Genomic DNA, 26,387 nt, shown 5'->3' on the forward strand with positions numbered 1-26,387 from the left:
AATTGCAGCATTCTTTGAATATTTCACATAATAGTCTTCTTATTGCCATGACATATATGAACTAATTAATGTAATATGAGTGACAAAAATGACAGAGTTGAGTTTCCCTTACTTACTTTCTCTCTTCATGTGGGAGAGGTTTGTGTAACCCGAGAGATGGTTGGAGAAGGAGTAGGGAAGGAGCGAGGATAGTGGGCTGAGAAGAGGAGGAGAAGGAAGAGTAAGGAAGTTTCATGGTGAAGAGAGAAAGAAGGAAGGAAATGTCAGAAAGTAAAAAGAAAGAAAGAAGAAGAATTGATTGTTCAAAGATGGGTCATGTGACTCTTATAGCTCAGTCACCGACCAAGCAAATACAGAACTCTATAGAGAATATGGAACCTTCAATACTTTCGATTTAATATAATTCGGAAAAAATATTCATCGGTGAAGAACAAAGTTCTTTCAATAAGAGAAAAAAAAATATCTAAACCAACAAAAATGAGAGAGGATGAGTCAAATCCATGTAGAAAAAAAAAGATACAGATTTTATTTATTTTTGTATAAATATATTTTATAAGTATTTATTTTATTTGGCCTATAAGTATACTAACAATCACGCTTTAGTTTATCTTCTCCATAAGTATACTAATAACCAGGCTTTAGTTTCTTCTGGTCCATAAGTATGGTAATAGTCAGCATGCCCAATTTTGTATGTCTTATTATAGCCATAATTAACCATACTTACAAATTAAAAGTCTAACCAATTTGTAGTTGTCATTTTTTATATTTTTATTTTTCATTTTATGTAAAAGTATGTAATTCTGAAAATTAGTGTAAATTTGAAAGCACAAATATATCGAACCCATCATAACTTCTAAGCTTTAGTCCAAAATTCCAATTACAATCGACCCCAGTCCAATATATAGATGATTATATAAATAATCCAAAATAGTATATATATAAAATATTCAACAGATTTAAATCTTAAATTTCTCAATTCTATTTATTTTATACTTTAATTATATAAATTTTTTGCGCAGGTCTTATCATAGTTAACAAGTAAAACAAAACCATATAATTAAGATTTAAGAGCTAGAGATCAAATATATATGACCCTTCCAAAAGAGTGAAAAGTCAGGTCTTAGGTTCAACTGTATTGAACCCTTAATGTTTGGGCCGGCCCATAACTTTTTATTTTATAAAGTATCTGTTTTACAAAAAAAAAAAAAGTTCAGTACTTGAGAGTAATCTTGAAATGCTCATTCCGACCCAAGAAGGAAGAAGTATACGCTTAAGGGTCCAGAACTCTTGATTAATAAAAAAAAACTTCTAAACCACATGGTAAATAAAAAAAACAACTAACTTGAACACAAAATAATACATGCAAGATATGGATAAACATTGGTTTCAGAGACAACTGTTAACCAAACCATCACAAATCTATTGAATTCTCAAAGTGCAATAGTAACAGAAAACTAGAGTTTCTTATTTTTGTTTTTATTAGTGATAGAAGCAAAGGTTAAAACAAAACCCAACAAACAATTTAAAATATACTTGTACGCTGCATCACCAACACACACAAGTCACAGCTCAAGCCTTTGGCTGATAGGAGAAACCATTGACAGTGAGACCTCCATCAACACAAATGGTCTGACCAGTAATATATGAAGCTGCAGGTAAACACAGGAAAGCCACAAGTGATGCTACCTCGTTTGGCTCTCCAGCCCGACCAAGTGGAGTTCTGTTTAACAAACTCTTCTCGTAATCAGCGTCTTTGAAAAACTGGTTATTCACAAGATAGACATAAGAATGAGAAGTGCATAGCGTTAATTGAAAACTTAGAAAAAAAAACAAAGAATCTGGAGGGTGTCTTTAGTTACAGGTTTAGCCATAGTAGTTTTGTTGACAAAATTAGGAGCAACAGAGTTGATCCTTATGCCATCTCTTGCCCATTCACACGCCAAATTTTTGGCTAGTTGATTCAAAGCTCCTGCGCATACACACACAAAGAAAATGAAAAATTAGACTGAACGTTACACAACAAGGTTTTACAGATATGAATGATCACATCAACTAGCCGTTGGAAGTAATTTTTGGTGAAATTAAGGATTATCCATCGAGCTAATTAATTAGAGTTAAACTAATTCTGACACTGGGATCATATATATTTGATAAAAAGTGCTGCACTTACTATAATGGGAATCTCATATATAAATTATAGGATCTAAAATAATATATAATATACAAGTGAAAATATTAACCGTTCCAACTATAAATTTTGACGTACCACCTTTTTTTTTTTTCTTTTTTTGAAACATGACGTACCACTTTAAAACAACTTATTAACGTTAACTCAAAATATAATTCATTTTTACCAAACATCATTTGGGAATTATATACGTAAGTGAAGTCTGCGTACCTTTCGCCAGACTATAGATGGATCCACAGCACATTGATACAACCCCTCCAACAGAGGAAATCATGACAATGCTTCCAAATCCAGAAGCCTTGAGGAGAGGATGTGAAAGCTGGCTAAGATGATAAGCAGATTCCAAGTTTGTTGAAATTTGGAACGAGAAATCGTTTGCGTCATATTCGGTTGTTGGCTTAGTGTGAACCACGGCAACGTTGTTCACCTATGTTGAACAAAAAGAGTAACATAAACCTTACGTACTATATATTTTGCAACTTAATAGAATTTTTCCTGTGGGAATATGCTTAGTTTCTTACAAGTATACTCAGCTTGCCATCAAATATCGCTGAGACGGTTTGCATAAGTGTTTCTCTCTCGGGACGAGAGGATACATCACATATGGAACCACTCACTTGAAACCCTTTCTTTTCCCATTCGCTTAAACTCTGATTGAGCAGTGTTTCAGATATGTCGAACACATGGATTCTAGCTCCAAAACTGGCTAGCTCCTCTACTATGGCATGCCTATAAAATTTCACAAAATCAAATAAAATTAATTTAGAGAATCTTGAATAAAATCAAAACAATTGGTAAGAAATATGATGTAGCAATAGAGTAGTAAGGCAAACCCGATCCCGCTGGCTCCACCAGTTACAAGAGCAGTCATACCTTCAAGACTCCATCTATTATCCATGTTTTGTTTGGTTGTGAGTAGGAATGACCAGAGATCACATAGCATATATAGGCGAAGACTATCAAATATACGTACGTAGCTAGTGACGTTTCGGAGAATGGAAACATTAAGCATTGTTTAAAACAAAAATGTGTTAAATACATGTAAGAAGTTGGAGAAAATTTTGCGAAAGTGTTAATATTCTGGTTTTGATATTTCATTAAATGTTATAGGACATGTGATTTTTTCCATAACATATATATATATATATATATATATATATATATATATTTATTTATTTATTTATGATGTTGATTATTGGAATAGTCTTCTTAACAAACCATTAATCTTAAAGTATAACATCCATTGTTGATCAAAAAAAAAGAAGGTATAACATCCATTAATTAGTAAACTAGGTGCTTAAACAACAAAGTAAACTTAGTATGAAGAAATATAACCAAAATATATAGAAGGTAAAATCATCCCAAAATAACCAAAAAATTGTTTTTGTAACGTTGTCAAAAAAAAAAATGTTTTTGTAACATAAAATAACCAAAAATGGTTTGCTTGCTTCCATGGCAAATGCAAAGCAAATATTTCAAACTTTTTGGTTTTACCATTCAATCAAATCATAATAGGACGTATGAACTTTCTTTCTCTAATAAGTTACTTATGTGAATATTGAATTTTCAAAATTATTCATATCATCATCTATTTTAACCAAGGATAGATTTTAACTTACCTACTATTGCCTCACATTTTCATTCAAATATATATATATATATATATATATATACTAGGTGTCTTTCTGCACCATGTGCAGTAAAAAAAACTAAAATATTTTTAACAGATAAATATATATTATATTTTAAAATAAAATTTTATTAATATTGTAAATTTTCTTTTTCGTATCAATATTTAATATAAATTTGATTTAATTAAACATAAAAATTATATTAAAGAATATGCATGTATATATTTAAAATTATAATCTTAGATAGATTTTTCTATCTATTTATTTTAATTAAATATATTAAATAAATTTGTAAAAATTGCATAATTACCAAAAATTAAAATTAAACAATAATTATAAAATTTATAGATATATAAGAATATAGTGATTTTACGATGAAATTTTTATAAATTTCTAAGCAAATTGTATACATTTTTAAAAAATTTAGTAATAAAATTGTATAATTTAAAAATATATAATTATATTATATTTCGAAATTTATAATGCCATAATTTATTTTAATGATGATTTATGAGTTATTTTCATATTCTAAAAAAATCTAAAAATATAAATTGACATTAAATTTAATATATGAGTTATTACCATATTTTAAAAAGTTTACCAAAAATATAAATTAACATTAAATAAAATTGTCTATGTCATATTAAGCTACAAGACATGTCATCAATTTCAATAGCCATGTCATATTTGTTTTGTGAAATTGATTGTAGAAAGGACATGTGACAAAATCACTTCGCAAATATAGTCTAGGGGATATTTATGAATGTTGAATTTTGGAATAGTTTTCATAACAAATCATGACGAAATATAACCAGCATGTCATGTGATTGGTAAATGCATAGATGTCATGTGATTGTTAAATGCACAGATGTCATGTGATTGTTAAATGCATAGATGTCATGTGATTGTTAAATGCATAGATGTCATGTGATTGTTAAGTGCATAGATGTCATGGGATGATTTTACCTTCTATGCATTTTACACAACAAAATAACATAGTATGACGAAATATAACCAGCATGTCATGTGATTGTTAAATGCATAGAAGGTAAAATCATCCCAAAATAACCAAAAAATGTTTTGCTTGCTTCCATGGCAAATGCAAAGCAAATATTTAAATCTTTTGGTTTTACCATTCAATCAAATCATTATAGGACGTACAATTTTTTTTCTGTAAAAAGTTACTTCTTATGTGATTATTGAATTTTCAAAATTATTGATTTCACCATCTCTTTTAAGTTTTAACCAACGATAGATTTTGACTTACATATCATTGTCTCACATTTTCATCTTGTTTTACGCAAAGTTTCCTGGTAAACTCGATTCATTTATAAATTTCGTCATTTTTTTTCCATATTTGATGATAAATGTTGAATGTTTTTTCTTTCTCTGATTTGGGTGTGAACAAGTGTTGCGTCTCTTCTATTACTTTGGTTGATTTGGGTGTGAACAAGTGTAGGGTATTTTCTGTTAATTTGATTGTAGATATTAATGACCAGATCGAGTCTTTTCCTAATACTCCGACTGATGTCTACTATTTGAAAGTTCTTGCCTTTATACCTTTAGATACAGTCATACAAAACCGAACATGTTGCAAATGACGTCTCGGAGAGTGGAAACATTGAGCATCAATGTAAAGAAAAATGTTTCAACTTTTAAATAAATGATAGAAGAATCGAGATAAATTAGTAACTGGCAATTGGGTATAAAATTAAAGTAAACGGAAAAATGCATCACATATATTTTTTGTCTGAACGCAGCACAACTGTTTTAATATTTGACTTTGATCTTTGAATGCGGAACAGGTGACTTTTCCACCGAAAAAACATTTTATGCATGTTGAATTATCTGATAGATTCCTAACAACCATAAATTCAAAATAAAAAAAAGACTAAGATCCTAACCAGCGTCGTCGAGTTATATATACGGTGGATTTGAAAAGGTGTTAAATACTTTGGATGAAAAAAGTAATTCGGATGAAATTTATCATCTTAGATATGTTCTTTTATGTGATTAAGCGAAATGAATATTAAACTTCTATTGGAATAACCAGAAATGTTTAGCGCTGATGAAAAAGCCTCTAAAAATTAGTCGGTTGAGTCTCAAATCTGCCAAATAACTAGGTTATCCAAAAAAATAGTAAGATTCATTCAGTAAAGTAAATAAACAATTCATTATAGTTACATGTCTAACAAAATAGTTTTACCCATTTATGATATATTACGTCATATATATTGATTCTTGAGGATAATTTCGTCAATGATCGTAAAATGTTTATTTTAAATGACTTCTTTTCTTTTTGTCAAAGTTTATTTTTAAATGACTAACCAGCTATAAATCATAAAATGTTCCAGCAAAAAAAACTACAAATAATTAAAATATGCATGTTTAAAACGTGTTGGATTTTTTTTGTAAAAATACTTTCATTAAATTTAAAACAGTACAAGATGTGACTTGTTAGATCATATAGTCTAAGAAAATTTGATATATGAAGTAGACAGAGAAAAAGCTATATAAGTAAGAAAACTTAGTACAGTATAACCTTTTTAAATTAATAATCTATAAATTAATATATACTAAAAATCTCTATAAAATAAAATAATTTTATAGTCCCAAATTAAATTTTTGGTTCAATTACTATATCGATAAATTAATAACTCTATAAATTAATAAAAAAATTATATTTTGGGTGTAATCTCAACATTATTAATTTATAGAGATTTCACGTTAAACCAAACTAGGTAAGATATTATTGCGCTTGATAGGAACTTCAACCTCTACGGCCTCGTTTTCCTTTGCTACAAATTGTCATTCATCTCATATCTTAGTATTTTTGTGTCGGTTTTATCAACCCAACCCCTTCTTGTCATGCTTCCAAATCCATCTATTTGTTCAGTAACATGAAAATCACTCTCCATGTTACTTACTTCTTGGATTGACTAGGTTGAAAGAAAGGTCATTTCTAAAGAATCATTTTCTGAGAATGTTGTAACTCCAACCATAAGAGCATTTTTAATTCATTCTATTTTTTTCTTCAAAATTGAGTAAAAAGAAGTATGTAGTAAGAAATACTTCAATCCTAATCCTATTCGAACTTTCATTTTATAATGGGATTTACTCCATAGAGTAATCAATTTTTTATTTATTTATTATTCTATTATATAGTAAAAAATAAAATAGTGTTAGAGCATGTTTACTCTATATTCCATTTTACTCTATTTTGAAGAAAAAAAAGTAGAGTTTACATTGAAGATGCTCTAATACTTAATATAGAAATGCATTCGATTATTAACATATTTATATTTTTATATATTTAAGAAAATAATTACAAGTATTATTGATATAATACTTCATACTGAGGGTCATCTCATCAATTTTAGTTACAGTACTATTGTTTGTTTCTATCAAAAAACATTTTTTTAGCAGCTCCTATCAAATATAATTATATATCACTTATTATTTGAGAGAATCGAAACGGTTACAAGTTGGTAAAGGGGAAAGTGGCCTTTTTAGATTCCAACTATTTGTCTTGTGCCTTTTTAGATCCAAACAAAATATAAGTGCAAAATTATTTTTAAACTAAGATTTTTTTAAAAAATTTGACGTAAACTTGATTCCGTAACATGAAATTCTACCTTGACTAACTTATCGTTAGTCAACCGTTAAACCATGTTTAGTCGGATAATAGAAAAGTGTCGATTTCATTCCGTACAATTTCTATCAGTACAAGGAAAGGGCTAGAAATACCTTGACGAGGCTCTAATTACTTGGTTTGAGACACGTGCATGCCCAGACATGAAGACTAAACAGATTATTCCATTGATTTCTTAGATTCATTTATTTGATTCTTTAGAGGAATCAAGAACAGATGCACTTGATGTGTCACAAGTTGAATAAATTTTAAATTTATTAAAAATAAAAGCGATTAAAATATGGTCTTTTGGAGAGTGGAGACATAAGACAACTGAATTTAAAAGCTCAAGTAAATACTTTTCTCTCTTTTTAGGTCAAATTCGATTTAGCTTCTCTTCGGTAGTCACATTTTGGTTTGCATAGCTGCAGGACGTCTATCCTTGTATATGCCGTCTTTGTCTCTCTTTGTTTCTTTGTAGTTTTTCTTTTTCATTACGGGAAAAAAGTCTGATCGTCTATTAATTCAACCGTAAATAGTTGTAAAGAAAACATTATTTTGGTTTATTGGAGAAAAAGAAGAGATGAAGCTTTTTAGATAGAACAAAACAATGGAAAAATAATTGAATTTTTAAAATTATCAAAATAAAATTTCTGTAAATTTTTTTTTTATAATTTCTTTATTATTAGTTAAAATTAGACCAAGAAATAATTAAAACTTTCTCAAAAGAAAAAAAGAAAATAATTAAAAATAATCTGATTTATTGGATTTGACATGTTACAGAACATTTAATCAAAAATGAAGATGGCAATGCTTTTTCGAAAATCAAGCCATAATAAACCATGAAGATAGACGTTACATTGGATTGGTGTCGGTGGAAGCTGTCATCGATGTTGACCATATCAATCTATAAAATACGTAAAGAGATAAGAATAACATGGGACAACAACATGTAAACACATGTCCCCGGATCCACAGTACCCAAACGTTTTGCATTATATCCAGACTTATAATCTTATCACTCTTCGGACAAGTCTTTTTTTTTTTCTTTTTAGATTACTGTGAAAATGTCGTGGTCTAGTGATCAGGATTCAAAGGTTAATACATCAAAGTTTGAAGTTCAATTTTAAGAAAAAGAAAAAACGTAATTTCTTGCAGATTATACAATCTATTTTTTTTTTAAAATTTCAAAATGTTGTATCACCGTTTATTATGCTCATGCGCTGCAAAAAAAACTTGTCTATCGAAAATGTCGTACATGCAGAACCGTCTGACGATCAACGTGTTATAAAATTACATCATGGAATCGATGTTCGTAAAACTGTTCATCATGTTCACATTTGTTACAGGTAGTTGATTATTATATGTAATATAATATATATTATATGATCATGTAATCTATGATTTGACTAGAATTAAAAAAAAAAAAAACTCATCTCAAACTATGGTTCAGAATGGTAACATGATGCGAGACAACTGCCTGCAGTTTTAATTGTAAATAGAATATATAAATACATAAATATATGTAAAAGAATTGTTTAAAAAAATGTAAATTTTTTTGTTATTATTAAATATGGTGCATGTGAAAATATCCAGAGCCTAAACAAAGCAACCACAAGGAATAAACTAATATCATTTAACATTAAGTGAGAATCCATAAACACCATAAACATTTAACAACCCAAGTCTACTGTCCAACCGACACCCGATCAGCACTTGCCCAACTTTCGCCTCCCGATTTAGTCTACTGTGAAATCTCTCTCCATGTCACATATAACCTCTAATGTATCATAAGAAATATAATCTCTAATGTAATTGACAGAAATGTTGAACATTTAATAAAAAATTAGTTAGCAGACTTTAACTTGAAGTGATGTCCGGTAGAATTTACCGAATATCCCTTATATATATTATTTGAGAACATTACAATTTTTGAACTATGACATGTATTATCGATAGAATGATTTTTAGAAGTTTTAGAGAAATAAGTTGGTCTATATAGACATATTATTAAACTAACCACAAACTATTATATATTAATGTTCTTTTTTTTCTTTATTAAATAAAAGTTACAGAATTAACAACTAAGAGAAATTCGCTAGGATATGTCTTTTAGTTTATTTTCACAAAAATAACTCACGAGGAAGAAAATGACCAAAATAAGTTTTATTAAAGGATAAATATACATTTATATCCTAGGGTTAACTAATCTAGATTTAGAGTTTAGAGTTAAGGGGTAAAGTTTTGAGGATAGGGTTCCAAATTTTTTAAAAATATATATAATAAAAATTTTAAAATAAAAAAGCTATTTTGGTCAGTTTTTCATTGAAGACTATTTTTGTGATAAAAACTTAAAAATGATTACTTGAGAAAACTGCCAATTAACTAATGTGATTAAAACATATATGAAAACTAATGATTTTGAATAAGAAAGATTTGATAAAAATTTGTTTAACCTCTCTTTTTTTGTTTAGTTTTATATTGTAAAATAAATTAATCAATCATGTTAACTATATAATAAAAAATAGATTTTTTCGTAAAATTTGTTTAACCTCTCTTTCATGTATGCTATATTTTGAATTTTTAAAGACTACTATAAATTAATGAAACGTTAAAAATTCTACATAGAATATTTTGTGATTAATAGTTTAAATTTTTTTGTTATAACAAGATATAAAAAATTATAAAATCATATAAGTTCGAAGTTTAGTTTAATAGATATTCAGATTATATATATATATATTCTTAATAAGTTTAACTTAAACTATATACCATCTAAAAATGCATAAATATTTTAATTTCAAAATCTGAGAAAAAATATTGGAAACTTAATATTTTAATTTTCAATTTTGCATTAAAATTTTAAAAATGATTATGAATTACTATAAGTATTAAACATACCACACTGAAAATTATGTAATCACTGATTTAAAAATTTTATTATAAAAATACACAAACAATTATGAAACCATATGAGTATGAAACCTCATTTAATAGATAGCCAAAAAATAGAATATATATCTATGTTTATATCATTTAAACTTTAATTATATATCACATAAAATATACAAAAAGATGGTTTGGATTTGCTTATATAGAGTGATTGTAAATAAATAATAGTAATTGTGTCTTTTTTTTGATAATTCAGGTAATCCGGAAACCCCATAGGGAATCCGACTAGCGCCTAAGTACACCTCCGCAGAAGGTATTCTGGAGGGCCGTCTTTTTCACCTCATTTTAATCGACGGTGGCTAGCATAACTCGAACCCGGATCTGTATTGAGGCCAAAGCTCCATTAAGACTACTGAGCCGTCCCCGCTTGGTTAACAATAGTGATTGTTTTGATTCATGTGATTGCTAATTTAATTATATACGTGATAATTATTAATTCCTCAAAGATTTAATATATATTTATTATATTATAATATGTAAATACCTCAAAATAAATAATAATACAAAAAATCATCTATTATATTAAAACAGAAGTCATGACTTCTTTTCATGTGTGATTTTTTTTTTTTAAATAGATCCTCCATTTTTATTAATGCTTTGTGACTTACTATATCAGCTCATATATACGCCTATAATATCGGTTTGTGTAACCAACATATTTGGGCATCATTAATTAATTACATACGACCTTGGTATATCTACTTTCAAAAATATTCCTATATCTAAATTTTTCTTAATAAAATTCAATTTTTTACCGGTTCGCGTTATACAATAAATAAACAAAAAAAATCGGATTCAACCGGTTTTGTCAAACAATACTAATATATGATTTGATTGACTATTCAACCTGTTCGTTTTACACAGTTGATAAACAACATCACACATCGTACTTAACCCGACATCAAGTGATCAACAATACTTACCATAGATATTCAAAACCACCATTCAGTTACAATATAAATCTCAACAATATTCAGGCCTGAAACTATTACCTATATTCCATAATGTTCATATAATTTATTATGTATTTCCATAAAGGTCTCATCGACCATAACTAATCCAAGCAATATTTATTTTAAAAATATTCCGTAATCGTATATATTTTCAAAGGTATATTCACAAATAATTAATATTGCGTGAGGGTTTTCTAATTGGATATTCTAAGGGTATATATCAATCAAAGCTATTAGTATAAGATCACATTACAGTCAATATTGGGTTTAGGATCATTGAATTTAAATGTTAACGGCCCATTGAATTTATAGATAGATAGTACATTACTATATTGTAGTACATTTTCCCAATTTATAAATGTATAAATATTATTTAAAAAAAAAATTATATTTACTAGATATGATTTGTAAAAGTCGACAAAAACATAGGATTTGTAAATTTATGTAAAGTAACTTTAATTTGTAATGTTTAAATTAAACTACATATAAATTTATTTTTTTAATAATATACCTTCATATGTAATATATTTAAATGTATGTCAATGTTATATGTTTAAAAATTTGATAGCTCATTTTTCAAAATAGCAAAAACTAATACTAAATATTTAGCTATTTACTTGATAATGTTAATCTAAAAATATAAGTTTAGTCTTATCTATTAAAATAGAAGTATGATTTCTTTAATGTGAGATTTTTTTTAATTTGGACCATCATATATAAATTTTATTGCATGTATTTTATTAAGACTAGTGATATATAAAATCTTTGAATTATTATAATCCTAATATCTTTTGATATATTTTAAATTTAAATGTAAATATATTAATTTAAAAAATTCTAACAAATCTTTTTAAAATATTTTGACAAGATCTTAATTTTCAAAAATTATATTTAAACACTTTCACTAATTTAATTAGATTTGAAAGATTTTTATCTACTTTATAATCATAATCATCATTAAATTACAATTCAGAAACTAAGTATGATAAGTATATTAGATTTATAAATTTATAAATTTTATTTTCATAAATATAAATATTTATAGTAAAATATACTACGATGAAAGAACGGCTTAACATTAGCAAACTATATCATATATGCATTTATGTCTAAATATTAACATATCTTAGACATTTGTATATACAATAATATATTATCTTAAATAAATAAGTGTAAAAAATATTGGTAAAAGGAAATCTACCTTTGAATGGTTGGTCAGAATTTAACATAAATTAAATACAAAATAATTTTCAAATATATTTTTTTCATGCATATATTAATTTGTTTAATAACTAAATGAAAAAAAAAGATAACTATATAGTGAAAATTTTCAAATACATGTAACGGTTTTAAATAATTGATTAATTATAACATGTAGATTATAAAATTATTGTGTTTAGAATAGTTATATAAACATGATTAACGATAAAATTTATATACTATTAATGATTTAACAAATATGTATATAAAACTGAAAACAAACACCCGCGCGGTTGTGCGGATCAAGATCTAGTTTGTATTTACAATGCTCATCTTATTACTTCCAGCTAAAAAGTTAAACAAAAGTATTTTATTATATCCAACCGATAAAGATAACAATAATACGGAGATATTATTAAAACGGAATGGTGCAATTTCCATCAACTGTTTTTCTTTTGATTCAAAAACTTTTTGAACCAATCAGCTGATTTTTTGGGGTATCTCTTACATCCATCTTTGAAATCGACGTAAACCAGCCCGAAACGAACGGTATATCCATTTACCCATTCGAAGTTGTCCAACAACGACCACGCAAAAAATCCCTTCACATTAGCTCCAATCCTATTTCAAAATTTAACAAAAGCATTTGCTGCACCATTGCACAAGTCTATACGTTTGTTTAAGTCCACTTATACATAAACTTAGTTATCTTTTTTCTTTATAACATGGGTAAGTGGAATTCTTAATATTAGAGGTAAGAATGCTTACGAGATCGCGTCTCGAACCATCTCAAGATGTCGAGCATAGTAATCGATTCTGTCGCCGTCGTTAAGAAATATTTTACCGGTATTAAATTCATCTCTACCTACAAGTTATATATTATCCAGAAACTAAAACTCATTTTTTTTTTTTTTGGTGTAAAAAAAGGTGTTTTCACCTCTTTGCCGGGAACCCAAGCAATGTAAATAGTCCCTCCCAGCGCGAATCGAACCCGGGTGGCGGAAGTTACAGCCGCAACCCCTTTACCACAAGAGCTGACTCGTTCTGGTAACTAAAACTCATTGTCAAATATATAAATATATTTAGCTCATGGCTTTGTGAATTACCATTTTCGGTTATGTACATGACTGGATCTTTGAACTTGTATTTTGCATAGAGGAGAAGATCACGAATTCCCTTTGGATATATCAAAATCCAATCTGATGCAGCCTATAAATATAAAAACACAGATACAGGGATTTATGAGCCTAGTGTATGATCTCTATACCTTGGCTGGTCCATTTAGACAGTGTAATTTTCACCGAAAAAATGCAAGGTTTTATGACATTAGTCTAGACAAGTACCTTTGGACCGATGGGAACTCCTTCTCTTTCACCTGTTAACATACTTTGCTTGTAAAATTTCGATTTATTTATTTTAAAATGATAAAAGTAACTTGGATGATGCGAAAACTGACCTGTGACGCTGGCACAAGGATCAGAGAAGAGTGTAACATTTTCGTTAGAGCAGGGGACATCTTTTGCATAAGCAGAAGAGTAATAATTAATTCCAATGAAATCATATGAGCCCTTTAGCATCTTAGATTGTTTTGCTGTGAACGTAGGCAAACGACCGCCTTTTACGTTGTTGACCATGTCCACTGGGTATTTACCAGTCACAAGTGGCTCCAGAAAGTAGTCAATTGTGAATGCCATGACTCGTGCCACAGCTAACCTATCTTCGGCTGATTCTGTATACGGCAAGTACCAACCCGCGTTCAGAGCGATACCAACTTGACCTTTTTGAGATGCCTGTTGAACGACGTTCAAGAGCAGATTTCTCATACATCGCAAAGATATAAACAAAGAAAGAATCCATGGTACGGGTTATTTCCGGCGTATGATGGTTATGAACATGATTAGTTTTGGCAACTTGACGTTCAAGAAATAGAGTGGAACTTGTTTTCTTTTACTCACCTTGTATTTTTCTCTGTAGACTTTTACGGCGGCTCCATGAGCAAGGATGAGATTGTGACCCACTATATAAGGCTCGGTGGCTCCATCTCCGCCTGTGCAATTAGGGTTTGTGAATTTGGAACATCTTCCTGGAGCCAATCCACCTGCAACATACCCTTGTTGCACCACAGCCAGTGGTTCGTTCAATGTCATCCAGTGCTTCACTCTATCTCCAAAATTCTTAAAGCAAATATCCGCATAATCGCGGAAATCGTTTCTGTTTCGTCCACCAAAAAAAAAAAATCAGCGGATTTTGTTGTAAAAGTATATGATATATCATGTTAACTGTCAATATATTCCCTCTGTACCATTTAAGTGGTGTTTAAGCATTTTTATTTTGTGTCATAATAAGTGATGTTCTCACATTTCTAGATAAAATTTAATGTCAATTGAAATTTGCAACCAATTACAAAATACTACATGTTTTTCTTATTGGTTAGACTGATTTTATTTAATGCAATTTTATGTAACCAAGATAAATTGCATAGAAATTTGTATTTTTTTAATCTTTGTGTAAAAACCTTAAATACCACTTAAAATGGTACAGAGGGAGTATATTTTTTTTCTTGTTTTCTGTGATATTACAAATGCTAAGAAATACTATAGGTTTAGAGGACTTACACAACTTTTGCGCCAAGGAATCCACCGTAAGCATCTTCAAGGCTTTGTGGTGTGTCCCAATGGAAAATGGTGACAAAGGGCTTAATTCCTATAGTGACACAATATTTATAATACTGTTTGTGTAGCCTTTATCACTAAAAAACATATCTTATATTTGAAGGGTGGAAGAAATCTGATTAGTAGATATCTGTCCAAGATTATTTTCTTAGTGTCAGGGGATTCGTTTCAAAAAGTTATAGATAATTCAGTGGCCAACTTTTGAAATCAAACCACACAACTTAATTGGAAGTCAGTCAGATTTAGTTTATTTGGTTGGCATTATGTTTTTGTATTTGAAGATATTAACTTAAGAAAAGTTCATTGATCAATTAGAAATCATTAGAAGAAACTCTTAGGATAAGCATAATACTGTGAATCAAAATTGTGACCTAATACGTCACAGTTAGAAAATGTACACATACTTATGTCCAACTTTGAATAACATTGTTTATACCGAAACCTTAATTCAAAGTAATGTGAAACAGAGAGGGTATTTTTACCTTTGGACAAAAGCTCATTGATCAAGTTGTTGTAATAGTCAATACCAGCCTGGTTAATTCCTCCTTTTAGATTCCCTCCTAAATTAGAAACCGCATTAATATTTTTGGTTCTGGAAATTAATCGAATATCATAACAACCTCCAAAGAGAAGAGAACTTACGAGGCAATATTCTCGACCATGAGATAGAGAATCTGTAAGCATTGAAGCCAATTTGATGCAATAAAGCCACATCTTCCTGTAATCCAATGTTTTTAAAAAAAAAATTTGATATAATGGAAGATTATGGCAGATTTTGTGGCCAACGCCAACAAAATTTACATACTCAAAGCCAAAAAAGACAACTACCTTGTAAAGATGGTAAGAGTCATCTGCAACAGACCCATTGCTACCATCATTTATCCTCTCTGGCGGATTAAAATACAATAAAATCATTGGTTGAGTTTAGAGCATTTTAAAAGAAACTTTATAATTTTAAATATAGAATTTTTTACTCTCCTAAAAAGAATTTTAAAACATCAAATTTAAAGTTTTGAAAAGTAAAACTTCATATTTAAAGTTTTACTACTCCAAATTTTAAATTTGAAGTTTTATCTTTTTATTTGTATTTTGATCCTTACAATTAATTACACATCAAATTTATGATTTTTAATTTTTTTTCGTTTATCGTTTTAATCCTTAGATTTTTAATATCTCATAAATATTTCAATTTTTTTTAATGAATTCAAGTTTTACACATACAATTAAAATAAAAAAAATTAAAATTAGATTTATAATATTTTAAAACTAGTATTAGACAACAAAAATATTACAAAAGAAACTTAATAATTTTTTTAAAAAAGGTACATGAAGACATTATTATTACAAAAATTTAAATATTAAAACAAAACTAATAATCTGTTAAATTTTCTTCGGAACCTCCAAAATATTTTTTAAACAAATTTTGTGTAACTGAAGATGGAGCATTATGGAAATAAATTTACGGAAATAATTTTATGAAATAATGTGATATTTTTCTTGTAGTTTAATATTTAACTATGTATTAGTAATTATAATTTTAGTGTAAGATTTTATTAATTAATATTGATGTAATATTTTTGTATATGTGCTAGTTAGTTATAAAAGTTATATGGATTCGATTAAATATGACAAATATAAGGATTATAGTGTAAAATACAAATAAATTTGAATTTTTGCTTTTGAAGAAAAACATCTTAAAACTTCAAATATCTCTTTTGGAAACTTCAAAATAGAAAGTCTTTTTGAAGATTTTCTTACTAACGATACTCCCATTAATCATTGATTGAGTTTATCAAGTATATTCCCATTGCTACCATACTTTAATATCTTTTCTTTTTTCTTTTCAATGATATTTCAAGTCTTGGTCCTTTTTCAGTTGTCATGAAAGACGAAGAAATCATTAATAAGAGCATATTGACACACACACATATATGTATACTTAATGCATCATGCATGGATCTTCAATCTAAACTATTCTTTAGATCCGATAAACCTGAGATTTGAAGTAAAGTAAAACCTGGGTATTTTTCAGAGAATGTATCCCATATACTGGGTCCTCTACCATCTTCATGGGCAGCTCCTTCAATCTGAGAATTGTTAAAAAAAATACCCATAAATTATCTAATCAGTTATCAGATTTATTTAAGAAATGAATAATAACATTTGATTAGAAGAAACCAAAAATAAATACCTGGTAAGCAGATGTTGCAGACCCAAAAACGAAATCTTCTGGAAAATCACTTCTTCTTAATTTAGGTGTTGAAGAGTTGTTCTTGGCAAGTACTTCACTGGAGGCCAAGACAATGAGCACTAGTAAAGAAAGATATTCTCCTCTCATTAATTTTCTTTTGTTTTCAGTTATGCTTTCATTCCGAAAATGATGAAGTTGGGTTTGCACTAGTTTTGTGATTCTATAAGTAAATAAATTTTATTAAGATAATCCGAGAGAGTGAATGGGGGGGGGGGGGGGGGGGGAGGGGGGGCGGGCGGGCTATGATGCATCAGAACGGGGGGGGGGGGGACTATGATGCATCAGAACGGATACGAGGACAGAAATGAAGACGGAAACGGGGACAGGAAACGGAAAAATTTAAAAATTGTAGGTACGGGTACGGCAAATATATACTAGTAAAAATATAAAATAATTATATTTCCTATAATATGTCTATTGGGGGGGGGGGGGGGGGGGGGGCTATGATGCATCAGAACGGATACGAGGACAGAAAGGGGACGGAAACGGAAAAATTTAAAAATTATAGGTACGGGTACGGCAAATATATACTAGTAAAAATATAAAATATTTATAAAAAACAAATTTAAATAGCGAATCTAACATAATTAGATATAATTTACTATAATATGTCTATTGTGCCAACTAAAATTAGAAGCAAGATAACAGTGACAGTTAAAAAACAATTACACAAGCATTAGGTCCCGTGAAAATTAGTCTTATTCATAACTAAGAGCATCTCTAATAAGGGTTCTACCCATTGGAGTTCTAAACATTTATATGTATGTATATATATATTATATAAGTGTATGTAAATGTGGGGACCATTTTTTGGGGAAGAACCTTATGCAAAGGTTCTATAAATCTGATTTTTAGAACCTTTGCATGAGGTTCTTCCCCAAAAAATGGTCCCCACATTTACATACACTTATATAATATATACATACACATATATAAATATTTAGAACTCCAATAGGTATAACCCCTCATTCGTCTAAGTTCTCTAACCGTCCCCAAGCAGTACCAGTGCTGTCCCCGTTAAGTACCCGTCCCCGAAACATTTCCGGTACCGGTACGACACCTAAATAGACGTCCCCATGCTAAGGGCGGGGGCGGAGGGGGGGGGGAAGGCTTTTGAGAGAGAGGAAAATAGTTTTCTTAGCTATGTTATCATAACTATGAAAAATATCACAGACGAGAAAAAATGACTTTTTATAGTTACATAATTTAATTATTAAATTTAATTTTTAATATATTTTTTTCAAAAATTCATCTCACAAGACTTCATTATTTCATTAGTCTTTCATTAATTCAGGAAACCTTTCAACGATAATAATAAAAGTATTTCCAAGTTTTTGTTTAGTTATAAAAAGATTGTTGTAATTTCAATATCTTTTAAGTTAATCTTGCACTTGAGTGAATAGAAAGAATATATAATTTGCATTCAAATTTTAATTTTGAATTATTTTTGACAAATTCTTCTAAAATATAACTAGTTGGTTGTTCAGGGTTTTGGGACTGGTGAATTACCTGATTTTTAAAGAACAATTTTCTCAAATAACACAAAAATAATTTTATCACAAATAATTCACAAAAATAAATAACAAAATAAACAATCATTATTGTACAAACAATTAAACTATCTTTAATTAACGATATATTTAATATAGTAAATATGTATAAATATTTATTTAAAATTTAAAATAAATATTACTGTTTAAAATTATATAATCTAGGCTCTAACCCTTAAAATCCTAATCACTAAATCTCAACCCAAAATTCATAAAATCAATCCATAAAGTCCAAATCTAATCCAAAAACATTTTAATCCTAGGGTACATGTATCTTTTGCATTTGAATATGTTATTTTATCATTTGAATATGCTTTTATCAATTTTATGTACATTATTGTGATAACAAATTTATGCTATATATTTTTAAAAGTTACCCTATGAATAATGGTAAAACTTTTGTATTATTCTAATAAGTGTTGTTTTAGAGTTTTATAAATACTGTTATAAAAATATTTTAACATTATTTAAGGGTAAATTTCTAAAATATTTAATGAAAAACTTATAAACTACAACAACATTTGTATGATATAGTTACCGTCTATGTAACAAATGTTCTTTAGTCCGTCTATGTCATGTTTTGTCTTAAACTCTCACGACAAGAATGGCCTTGTGGCGTTTTATCTCGAACCTTGTGATTTGTTGATTGTTTCGATATTGGAGCTTTTCATGTTCCTTTATTTTTCATGTGAACTCTGCACCGGTTTAGATTTATCCAAAATAAAGAGCAATATAAATGCATTGACGCCCAAAAAGAAAGAACAAACAAATTAGCAAGAAACACTCCACTTGGCATGTAAAAAAAAAAACTCCACTTGGCCATGCTTTTTAAAATACAGTTGCACTCAATAGGAAAAAAATTGAGTGACATATTAAAAGCAGCAATGGAACCAAACAAAAATCAAAATATATCTTTGCTGGTTTTAGCCGATTTTACCAGCGAGCTATTATGTAGCATGTGATTGTTGTCTGTACGTTACTTTATTTTATAGGCATCTAACTGAACATTATTTATGGTTAAAACTTATCGGATTTAGAATTATCTACTAAAATTTTGATATTCTAGTTTTCATATACCTAATATCTCTGTAAACTTTTTCATTTACCTAATCAACACGTTCCCTAATTGCTTCTTAGCGTCTCCACCCTCCACCATAGAGAAACATCATTAGCTAGTATATTCTTATGTATCGTATCATTGGACTTGTAACCCAAGTAATGAAACAAGACTTGTTTATTAGCCTTAATGGAAGACGCGTCATCAGTTACGTCATCATCACTTGCCCCATTAAAACATTTAATACTAAACTAATCAGTCTTCTTATAACGTTATCTCTAATCGATCGCATCCACTTTAGTGGTTACTAAATAACTCTCTTTGCCAGCATTTCTTGTCATTGCTAATCACGCAAAAAAAAAAAAAAAAAAAAAGATGGACAAAAGATGGAGTCTTCAAGGTATGACTGCTCTTGTAACCGGTGGAGCCGCAGGAATAGGGTTTGTCTTTCTATTCTCTTAATCATGTTTGTAACCCAAGGTTCTCCTTTCTGTCAAGATTTTAAAGAAGTTGAATCTGTGGAACGTTTAGGTATGCCATAGTAGAGGAGTTAGCTAGCTTTGGGGGCAAAGTCCATGTATGCGACATATCTGAAACTTTGCTCAATCAAAGTTTAAGTGAATGGGAAAAGAAAGGGTTTCAAGTGAGTGGCTCAGTCTGTGATGTATCCTCTCGTCCCGAGAGAGAGACACTCATGCAAACTGTCTCCTCGCAGTTTGATGGCAAACTCAACATTTTCGTGAGTAAATGGCTTTAATATAGAAGCAACTAAGCATACTTTTCAAAGAAAATTTTGAGAATATCTTCTTTTTTATGCAACAAAGGTGAACAATGTGGGAGTACTTCGCGGAAAGCCAACAACAGAATATGGGGCAGATGATTTTGCTTTCCACATCTCAACAAACTTGGAACCTGCTTACCATTTTTCCCAGCTCTCACATCCTCTCCTAAAGGCTTCAGGTTATGGAAGTATCGTCTTCATGTCCTCTATTGCAGGGGTTGTATCCATGAGCGGCGGATCCATTTACGGTCTAACCAAAGGTAAGAGTTACTAAACAACAAGTAATTTGTTTTTTTTTTGTTGACTCCTTTGTCCTATTACAAAATCATTTACAGGAGCTGTGAATCAGCTAGCTAAAAATTTGGCTTGTGAATGGGCAAAAGACGGCATAAGAGCCAACGCCGTTGCACCTAATATCATCAAGACTCCTCAGGCTCAACCGGTAAAGAAAAATAGAACTTTTGTTTTTATTTGTGAAAAAAAAACTTTCATTCCTCTAATCATCTCTCTTTTTTTTTTTGGTTTCTTAAAGTTTCTTGATCACGTCAGTTTCAAGGAGGGGTTGCTCGGTAGAACTCCACTTGGTCGAGCTGGAGAGCCTAATGAAGTTGCATCACTAGTGGTTTTCTTGTGTCTACCTGCAGCTTCCTATATCACAGGTCAAACCATTTGTGTTGATGGAGGCCTCACGGTTAACGGCTTCTCCTATCAACCACAGGCTTGAGAATGGTCTTGTCCTGTTTTGTGACTGTAATATTTTCTTTTGAATAAAAAAACTCACCATTTGAGGGTGTGCACGGACACATAAGCGAATTCACAATTCCATTCTGGAGATTCTAATCAGATTTGATTACACCAATACATTGCAGCAATGTCTCTCTCAGATATCAAAATGATATATCCAATCCAATCATCTGTTTTCTGCTAATACATAAGCATATCATCAGGGGAAACAAACTTTTGGATGATCAATTCATTCTTTGGAAACTTTTGGTTAAAATACATTTTTTGTTAACTTATTTTCTTATTGAATATAAAACCAGCTATTACATAGTTTCGTTTATCAACCAAACTAAACCTATGTTTAGAAACATAATAAAAAAGGGAAAATTCCACAAAAAACCTTCAAAGTGTCAAGTACTTCCACTTTAAACCTCTAAATACTATGTTTCCATAATAAACCCTAAAACTGACAGCATTCTTAACAAAAACTGTAAAAGTGGCTTACGTGTTTTGTCTTATATTTGGATAGACAGAATTATAAACTCTGTTAACGTCGTAACTAACTCCGTTTCTTTTTGATAAAACATGTGCTTTATTGTAATTACTTATATTTTTAACAAATCATATATCTATTTTATTCCTCTGTTTCGATATGCAGCTCAACTGGTTGGTGTGTAACAGATTTTTGACTTGATTTTCATGATTCAGATTCACCCAAAACGTCAACCAAAACCAAGAAAAAATAAAAGCAGTCCATCAGTTGGATCAAGCTCTCAGCCGTTACAAACAGCTCAATCAAGTTATGCATTTCCTGCTGCTTCTAGTGCTCCTCAGCAATCTGTCCCCTCCAACCAACCAGCCAAACATGTGATGCTTTGAATAAAAAACTGATTACAAATTGAGAAGAAAACTTTGTTAGGTCTATCACTGATTCACAACCTCCAGAATAAAAAACTTTGAATAGCTGCGATGTTGTTTCTCCTTTTTTGGTGACTCTTACTTTATTTCGATTGCTATCGTAAGAAATACAATGGAGTAGTTGAATTTAATTTTTTCTTTTCTTTTTAACATACGAAGGCCTCGTAAATTTTGAATCACAAGATCAAAATATTAAACTATTCTTACTCTATTTTGTCTCTGGGTAGATTTTTATTACTTTATGGTTTTCTATTTTTCAGCAATTTGTCATTTATATGAAACAAGTAGTCTCCAATTATATGAAATCTCCTAAAAGCATGTTCTATACACTCGAGCAATATCTCTGTTTCGATGAAAAACGTTGAATCTGTTACTTAGTGAGCACTTGAAAGCTTTTACATATCGAAAAAGGAGTGCTCTCAAAAGCTCTGTGTTCTTCCAGTGGATACTCCAGCCATCCGTACTGTCTGTTTCTTTCTGTAGTATACAGCTGATCCGCTTACAAGTAACAGTCCTAGCATAAACGCCTCAAAACCAAGAACTGATACTCTCTCCTCATTCGCAGGAGGAAAACAGCTTCTATAAGTTTTTTAAGACTGAGACTTCTAGGCTTACGGTGAAGAGTCATCACGCAGATTCCTCTGTTTCACAAATGCATCAACAACATCTTCGTCAAAATCATCATTGACATTAGATTGATCCCTTTGTTGAGTCTCTTTTGCATCTTTCTTGTGTGAAGCTTCTTCTCCTCTTTTCTCCTTTCAGAGGAATTGCAAGAAACACAAGGACCTGAAGGAGAGCATTCGAAGGTGACGTTGCTTCCCTTCGAAGTTTCTTTGAAACCTAGAAGGAACCTACGCAACGCTTCTCGTCTCTTCGTTTCTGTTCATGTGCTCTGGCAAGAAACGATGATGAAATTGCAACACCGTAGGCGAAGAGGATGATCATATAAAATGGAGATTTCAGAGAAGCCATCTCCTTCGTCGTCGTCGTCCTATTGTTTTCTCTTTAAAATATTTTATTATTTTCAAAACATATACGATGGTTCTATTAAAATATAAGTAATTAAAATAAGGCACATGTTTTATCAAAGGAGATGGAGTCAGTTACGACGTTAACAGAGTTTATAATTTTGTCCATCCTAATATAAGACAAAACACGTAAACCACTTTTACAGTTTTTGTTAAGAATGTTGTCAATTTTATGGTTTATTATGGAAACATAGTATTTGGAGGTTTAAAGTGGAAGTGCTTGACACTTTGAAGGTTTTTCGTGGGATTTTCCCTAATAAAAAGTAAACTCATTTGATTTGGAAGCTTCTATGATGTCATGTATCATGGAGGCACTCTCTGTGTTACGGACTTTGGTGATGGTTGCTGCAGTACTATACTGTTTCTGCTTCTCTTCGTGCCATTGGCTTGAGTCCCTCAATGCATCATGAATCACCTTCAAAATATCCAAGGTTGTTTCGCCTCTTCCATACTATCCATCCTATAAAGAAGTTTAGAAGCTCTCTCTTATCTTTTTTGATCAAAGATGTCATATCTTTTATGTTTTGATGCGTATCAGACTGCACACCCCTTCTTCTTTGCCAATGACCAAATCTCCTTTTCTACTCTGTATTCAAATAGTAGATGGTTTTGCGTATCAAGACATTTTCCACATACTTGGCAAGTGTTGTCTACTTTCATATTCCTTCTTCGTGACTTCTCAGCCACTGGTAGCCCTTCTTGTAGGATTTTCCACCAAAATATTTTGATTTTTGGAGGTCAACAACAGCAATGTAACATTTTATATTTGTTATATTTATAATAATTAGGATAGTGACTTCGAATCACACATAGCCATGTTGATTCTTCACAGTTTAAGTTTAAACACAAACTTTAAGTAACTTAGACACCAAGATTTAACGAGTTCCCCTCCGCAAGGGTACATCTCGTGTGGGAACCTCCTCCCACAAACATCCACTATCTTATCAAAGGTTTACACAACGCTCTGGCGCTTTCTTTGTGTTTCAGGTACAAGGCTTAAAGAGAAACAATAACAAAGACAACGAGAAGAACACTAAAGGTGGAGATTCTAACTCCCACTTTCTATGGAGATCATCTTCTTCTCTCTCTAATATTTTCTTGCTCTCTCTACTCAGGGCCGGCTTACAAGGGGGGACAAGCGGTGCGACCGCCCCGGGTCCGAGTCCGTGTCCCCCCGTGTAATCACGATAAATAAGGGGCCCAATTTTTTATAAATCTATATTTTTATATATAAAAAAAATTATAAATACAATAAATAAAATTGAAAAGGGCCCAAAATTATTTGATATGTATATAGTTTTATTTTCATTACAAAATATACAAAATATTATTGATTAAATTTTAAAAATATTTTAAACATTATCTATATATAAATTTTATAGAGTAAAAAAATTTTTTTTTGCCCTAGGACCCCTAGCAATGTTGAGCCGGTCCTGTCTCTACTCTCTGAAAGTTTTGTAGCTCTTGTGCCATAGAGGCACCCCTGCGGTGAACCTCAATTAGGTTAGTTCTTCCTTGAACGTCTTGTGACTTCTTTTATACGTAAGTGATGTCGGCTTCGACAATAGATAGGATGTGGTCTATTCTGATTTGGGCCTAAGATTAAATGACCGAGACCCATAATCTATACTATTATCTAAAAAATTATTTTTCACATTCGAATTCTCACGTTAAAAGTTAGGGGTTAAAATCATTGTTATCCTTGATAAATAATTTTGTTTAGTAATTATATAATTGGTTATACATAAATCAATTAATTGATTATAAAAATTTGTCAAAACAAAAAAGGGACATACGATAAAAGGGGACATACGTAATGACTAATTTTTTGTTATATAATGTTTTGTTTGATATCTTTCATAGAAAAATAAAATATATAAATAATAAAATAAGTATTTTTATATATTTATAGAGTAAACCAAAAAGATTGTCCTTATCTCAATTCTTTTTTTTTTGTCAACTATCTCAATTCTCTTTTAAATTTTTTTTATAGATAATCATAACATTTTAATTTTAGTTTCTTATTTATTTTTATTGACTTTTCTTTTCTTTTTAGTTTTGTGTTTTAGAAATTTTTTTAGTTTTACGTTTTAAAGAGGTAATTTATAGATATAATAAATGTTAAAAGATGAATATTTACTTTTTCCCTTTATTTGATTGCATATTTGATATTTGGTTTCGTTCTCATAGTTTTATTGATTCTAGTGATGTTAAAATGGAAAAAAAATTATTAAAAAATGAGTAAAAACATTAAAAAATTATTATGCTGGTCTTTAATATTATGATCCATATACTAATAAATGTATATAAAATAATTAAGCATGTATGTGCAGGCAAAACACCTAATTTACAAATAATAATAAATCTAAGTTGTAAGAATAAAAATGTATACTGTTACAAATACTTTTGATATTATTATGATAAATTAATTGTATTATTATTTTCTTCAATTTGTTTTGATATTTTGAAGGTTGACGTTTACTCAAAATGATATAAAAGCATAGAAGAAATATTATAAATAATTTATTTAAAAAAAAAACTGATTAGATAAAATAGTCATATATATTACCTTTTGAAATTGTTTAGAAACATGGACATCAGTATAAATTAGAATTGTTTGGAAGTATAAGAAATAAGTATAGTGTTTATTTAGTAATTTCATTAATATAATTACATTAATTGTATTTTCATATTTCATTCAGTTTAACCATTTCATTAATTATTTTACCTTAACAATACATGATCACATCATTAATTATTTTACCATAATAATAATAATAGTGCATATTTTTATTTATTAGTTTTCAACATTAACATTGTGCCAATTATAAAATCAAAAATGTAAAATA

General features: G+C 29.7%; 3 protein-coding genes, 1 long non-coding RNA gene and 1 pseudogene across 7 annotated transcripts; 1 reads left to right on the forward strand and 4 right to left on the reverse strand.

Moving 5' to 3' along the window:
• Nucleotides 1-1,321: 1,321 nt before the first annotated feature.
• LOC103864957 (tropinone reductase homolog At2g30670) lies at nucleotides 1,322-3,305 on the reverse strand. Its single transcript, XM_009142737.3, has 5 exons — nucleotides 3,022-3,305; nucleotides 2,710-2,917; nucleotides 2,399-2,615; nucleotides 1,860-1,969; nucleotides 1,322-1,761 (listed from the first exon to the last, which is right to left on the reverse strand). The coding sequence occupies exons 1-5, from the start codon at nucleotides 3,198-3,200 to the stop codon at nucleotides 1,570-1,572; spliced, it is 906 nt and encodes a 301-aa protein (XP_009140985.1). The 5' UTR covers nucleotides 3,201-3,305; the 3' UTR covers nucleotides 1,322-1,569.
• A 1,939-nt stretch (nucleotides 3,306-5,244) lies between these two features.
• Nucleotides 5,245-10,978, reverse strand: LOC117133318. The gene is made up of 2 exons (XR_004457122.1): nucleotides 7,430-10,978; nucleotides 5,245-7,398 (listed from the first exon to the last, which is right to left on the reverse strand). It is a non-coding gene; the product is annotated as an uncharacterized LOC117133318 (long non-coding RNA).
• A 1,796-nt stretch (nucleotides 10,979-12,774) lies between these two features.
• Nucleotides 12,775-17,693, reverse strand: LOC103864958 (beta-glucosidase 15). Of its 3 annotated transcripts, XM_009142738.3 has the most exons (12): nucleotides 17,419-17,693; nucleotides 17,245-17,314; nucleotides 16,056-16,114; nucleotides 15,870-15,945; nucleotides 15,710-15,787; nucleotides 15,171-15,258; nucleotides 14,511-14,766; nucleotides 14,012-14,345; nucleotides 13,899-13,930; nucleotides 13,662-13,764; nucleotides 13,324-13,420; nucleotides 12,775-13,176 (listed from the first exon to the last, which is right to left on the reverse strand). In XM_009142738.3, the coding sequence occupies exons 1-12, from the start codon at nucleotides 17,563-17,565 to the stop codon at nucleotides 12,996-12,998; spliced, it is 1,521 nt and encodes a 506-aa protein (XP_009140986.1). In that variant the 5' UTR covers nucleotides 17,566-17,693; the 3' UTR covers nucleotides 12,775-12,995. The 3 variants fall into 3 exon arrangements, with proteins under 3 accessions (XP_009140986.1, XP_033145142.1, XP_033145143.1); XM_033289251.1 differs by having other exon boundaries at nucleotides 13,899-14,345; XM_033289252.1 differs by lacking the exon at nucleotides 16,056-16,114 and having other exon boundaries at nucleotides 13,899-14,345; nucleotides 17,419-17,465.
• Nucleotides 17,694-19,340: 1,647 nt separating this feature from the next.
• On the forward strand, nucleotides 19,341-21,779 carry LOC103864959 (tropinone reductase homolog At2g29310). Of its 2 annotated transcripts, none has more exons than XM_009142740.2 (5): nucleotides 19,341-20,525; nucleotides 20,617-20,824; nucleotides 20,910-21,126; nucleotides 21,202-21,308; nucleotides 21,399-21,779. In XM_009142740.2, exons 1-5 carry the CDS (start codon nucleotides 20,461-20,463, stop codon nucleotides 21,588-21,590), a joined length of 789 nt encoding a protein of 262 aa, XP_009140988.2. In that variant the 5' UTR covers nucleotides 19,341-20,460; the 3' UTR covers nucleotides 21,591-21,779. The 2 variants fall into 2 exon arrangements, with proteins under 2 accessions (XP_009140988.2, XP_009140989.2); XM_009142741.2 differs by having other exon boundaries at nucleotides 20,472-20,526; nucleotides 20,613-20,824.
• A 1,147-nt stretch (nucleotides 21,780-22,926) lies between these two features.
• LOC117133368 lies at nucleotides 22,927-26,381 on the reverse strand (annotated as a pseudogene).
• Nucleotides 26,382-26,387: the final 6 nt, after the last annotated feature.

The sequence above is a fragment of the Brassica rapa genome, chromosome A04, assembly GCF_000309985.2.
Source record: "Brassica rapa cultivar Chiifu-401-42 chromosome A04, CAAS_Brap_v3.01, whole genome shotgun sequence".
Classification (NCBI taxonomy): Eukaryota; Viridiplantae; Streptophyta; class Magnoliopsida; order Brassicales; family Brassicaceae; genus Brassica; species Brassica rapa.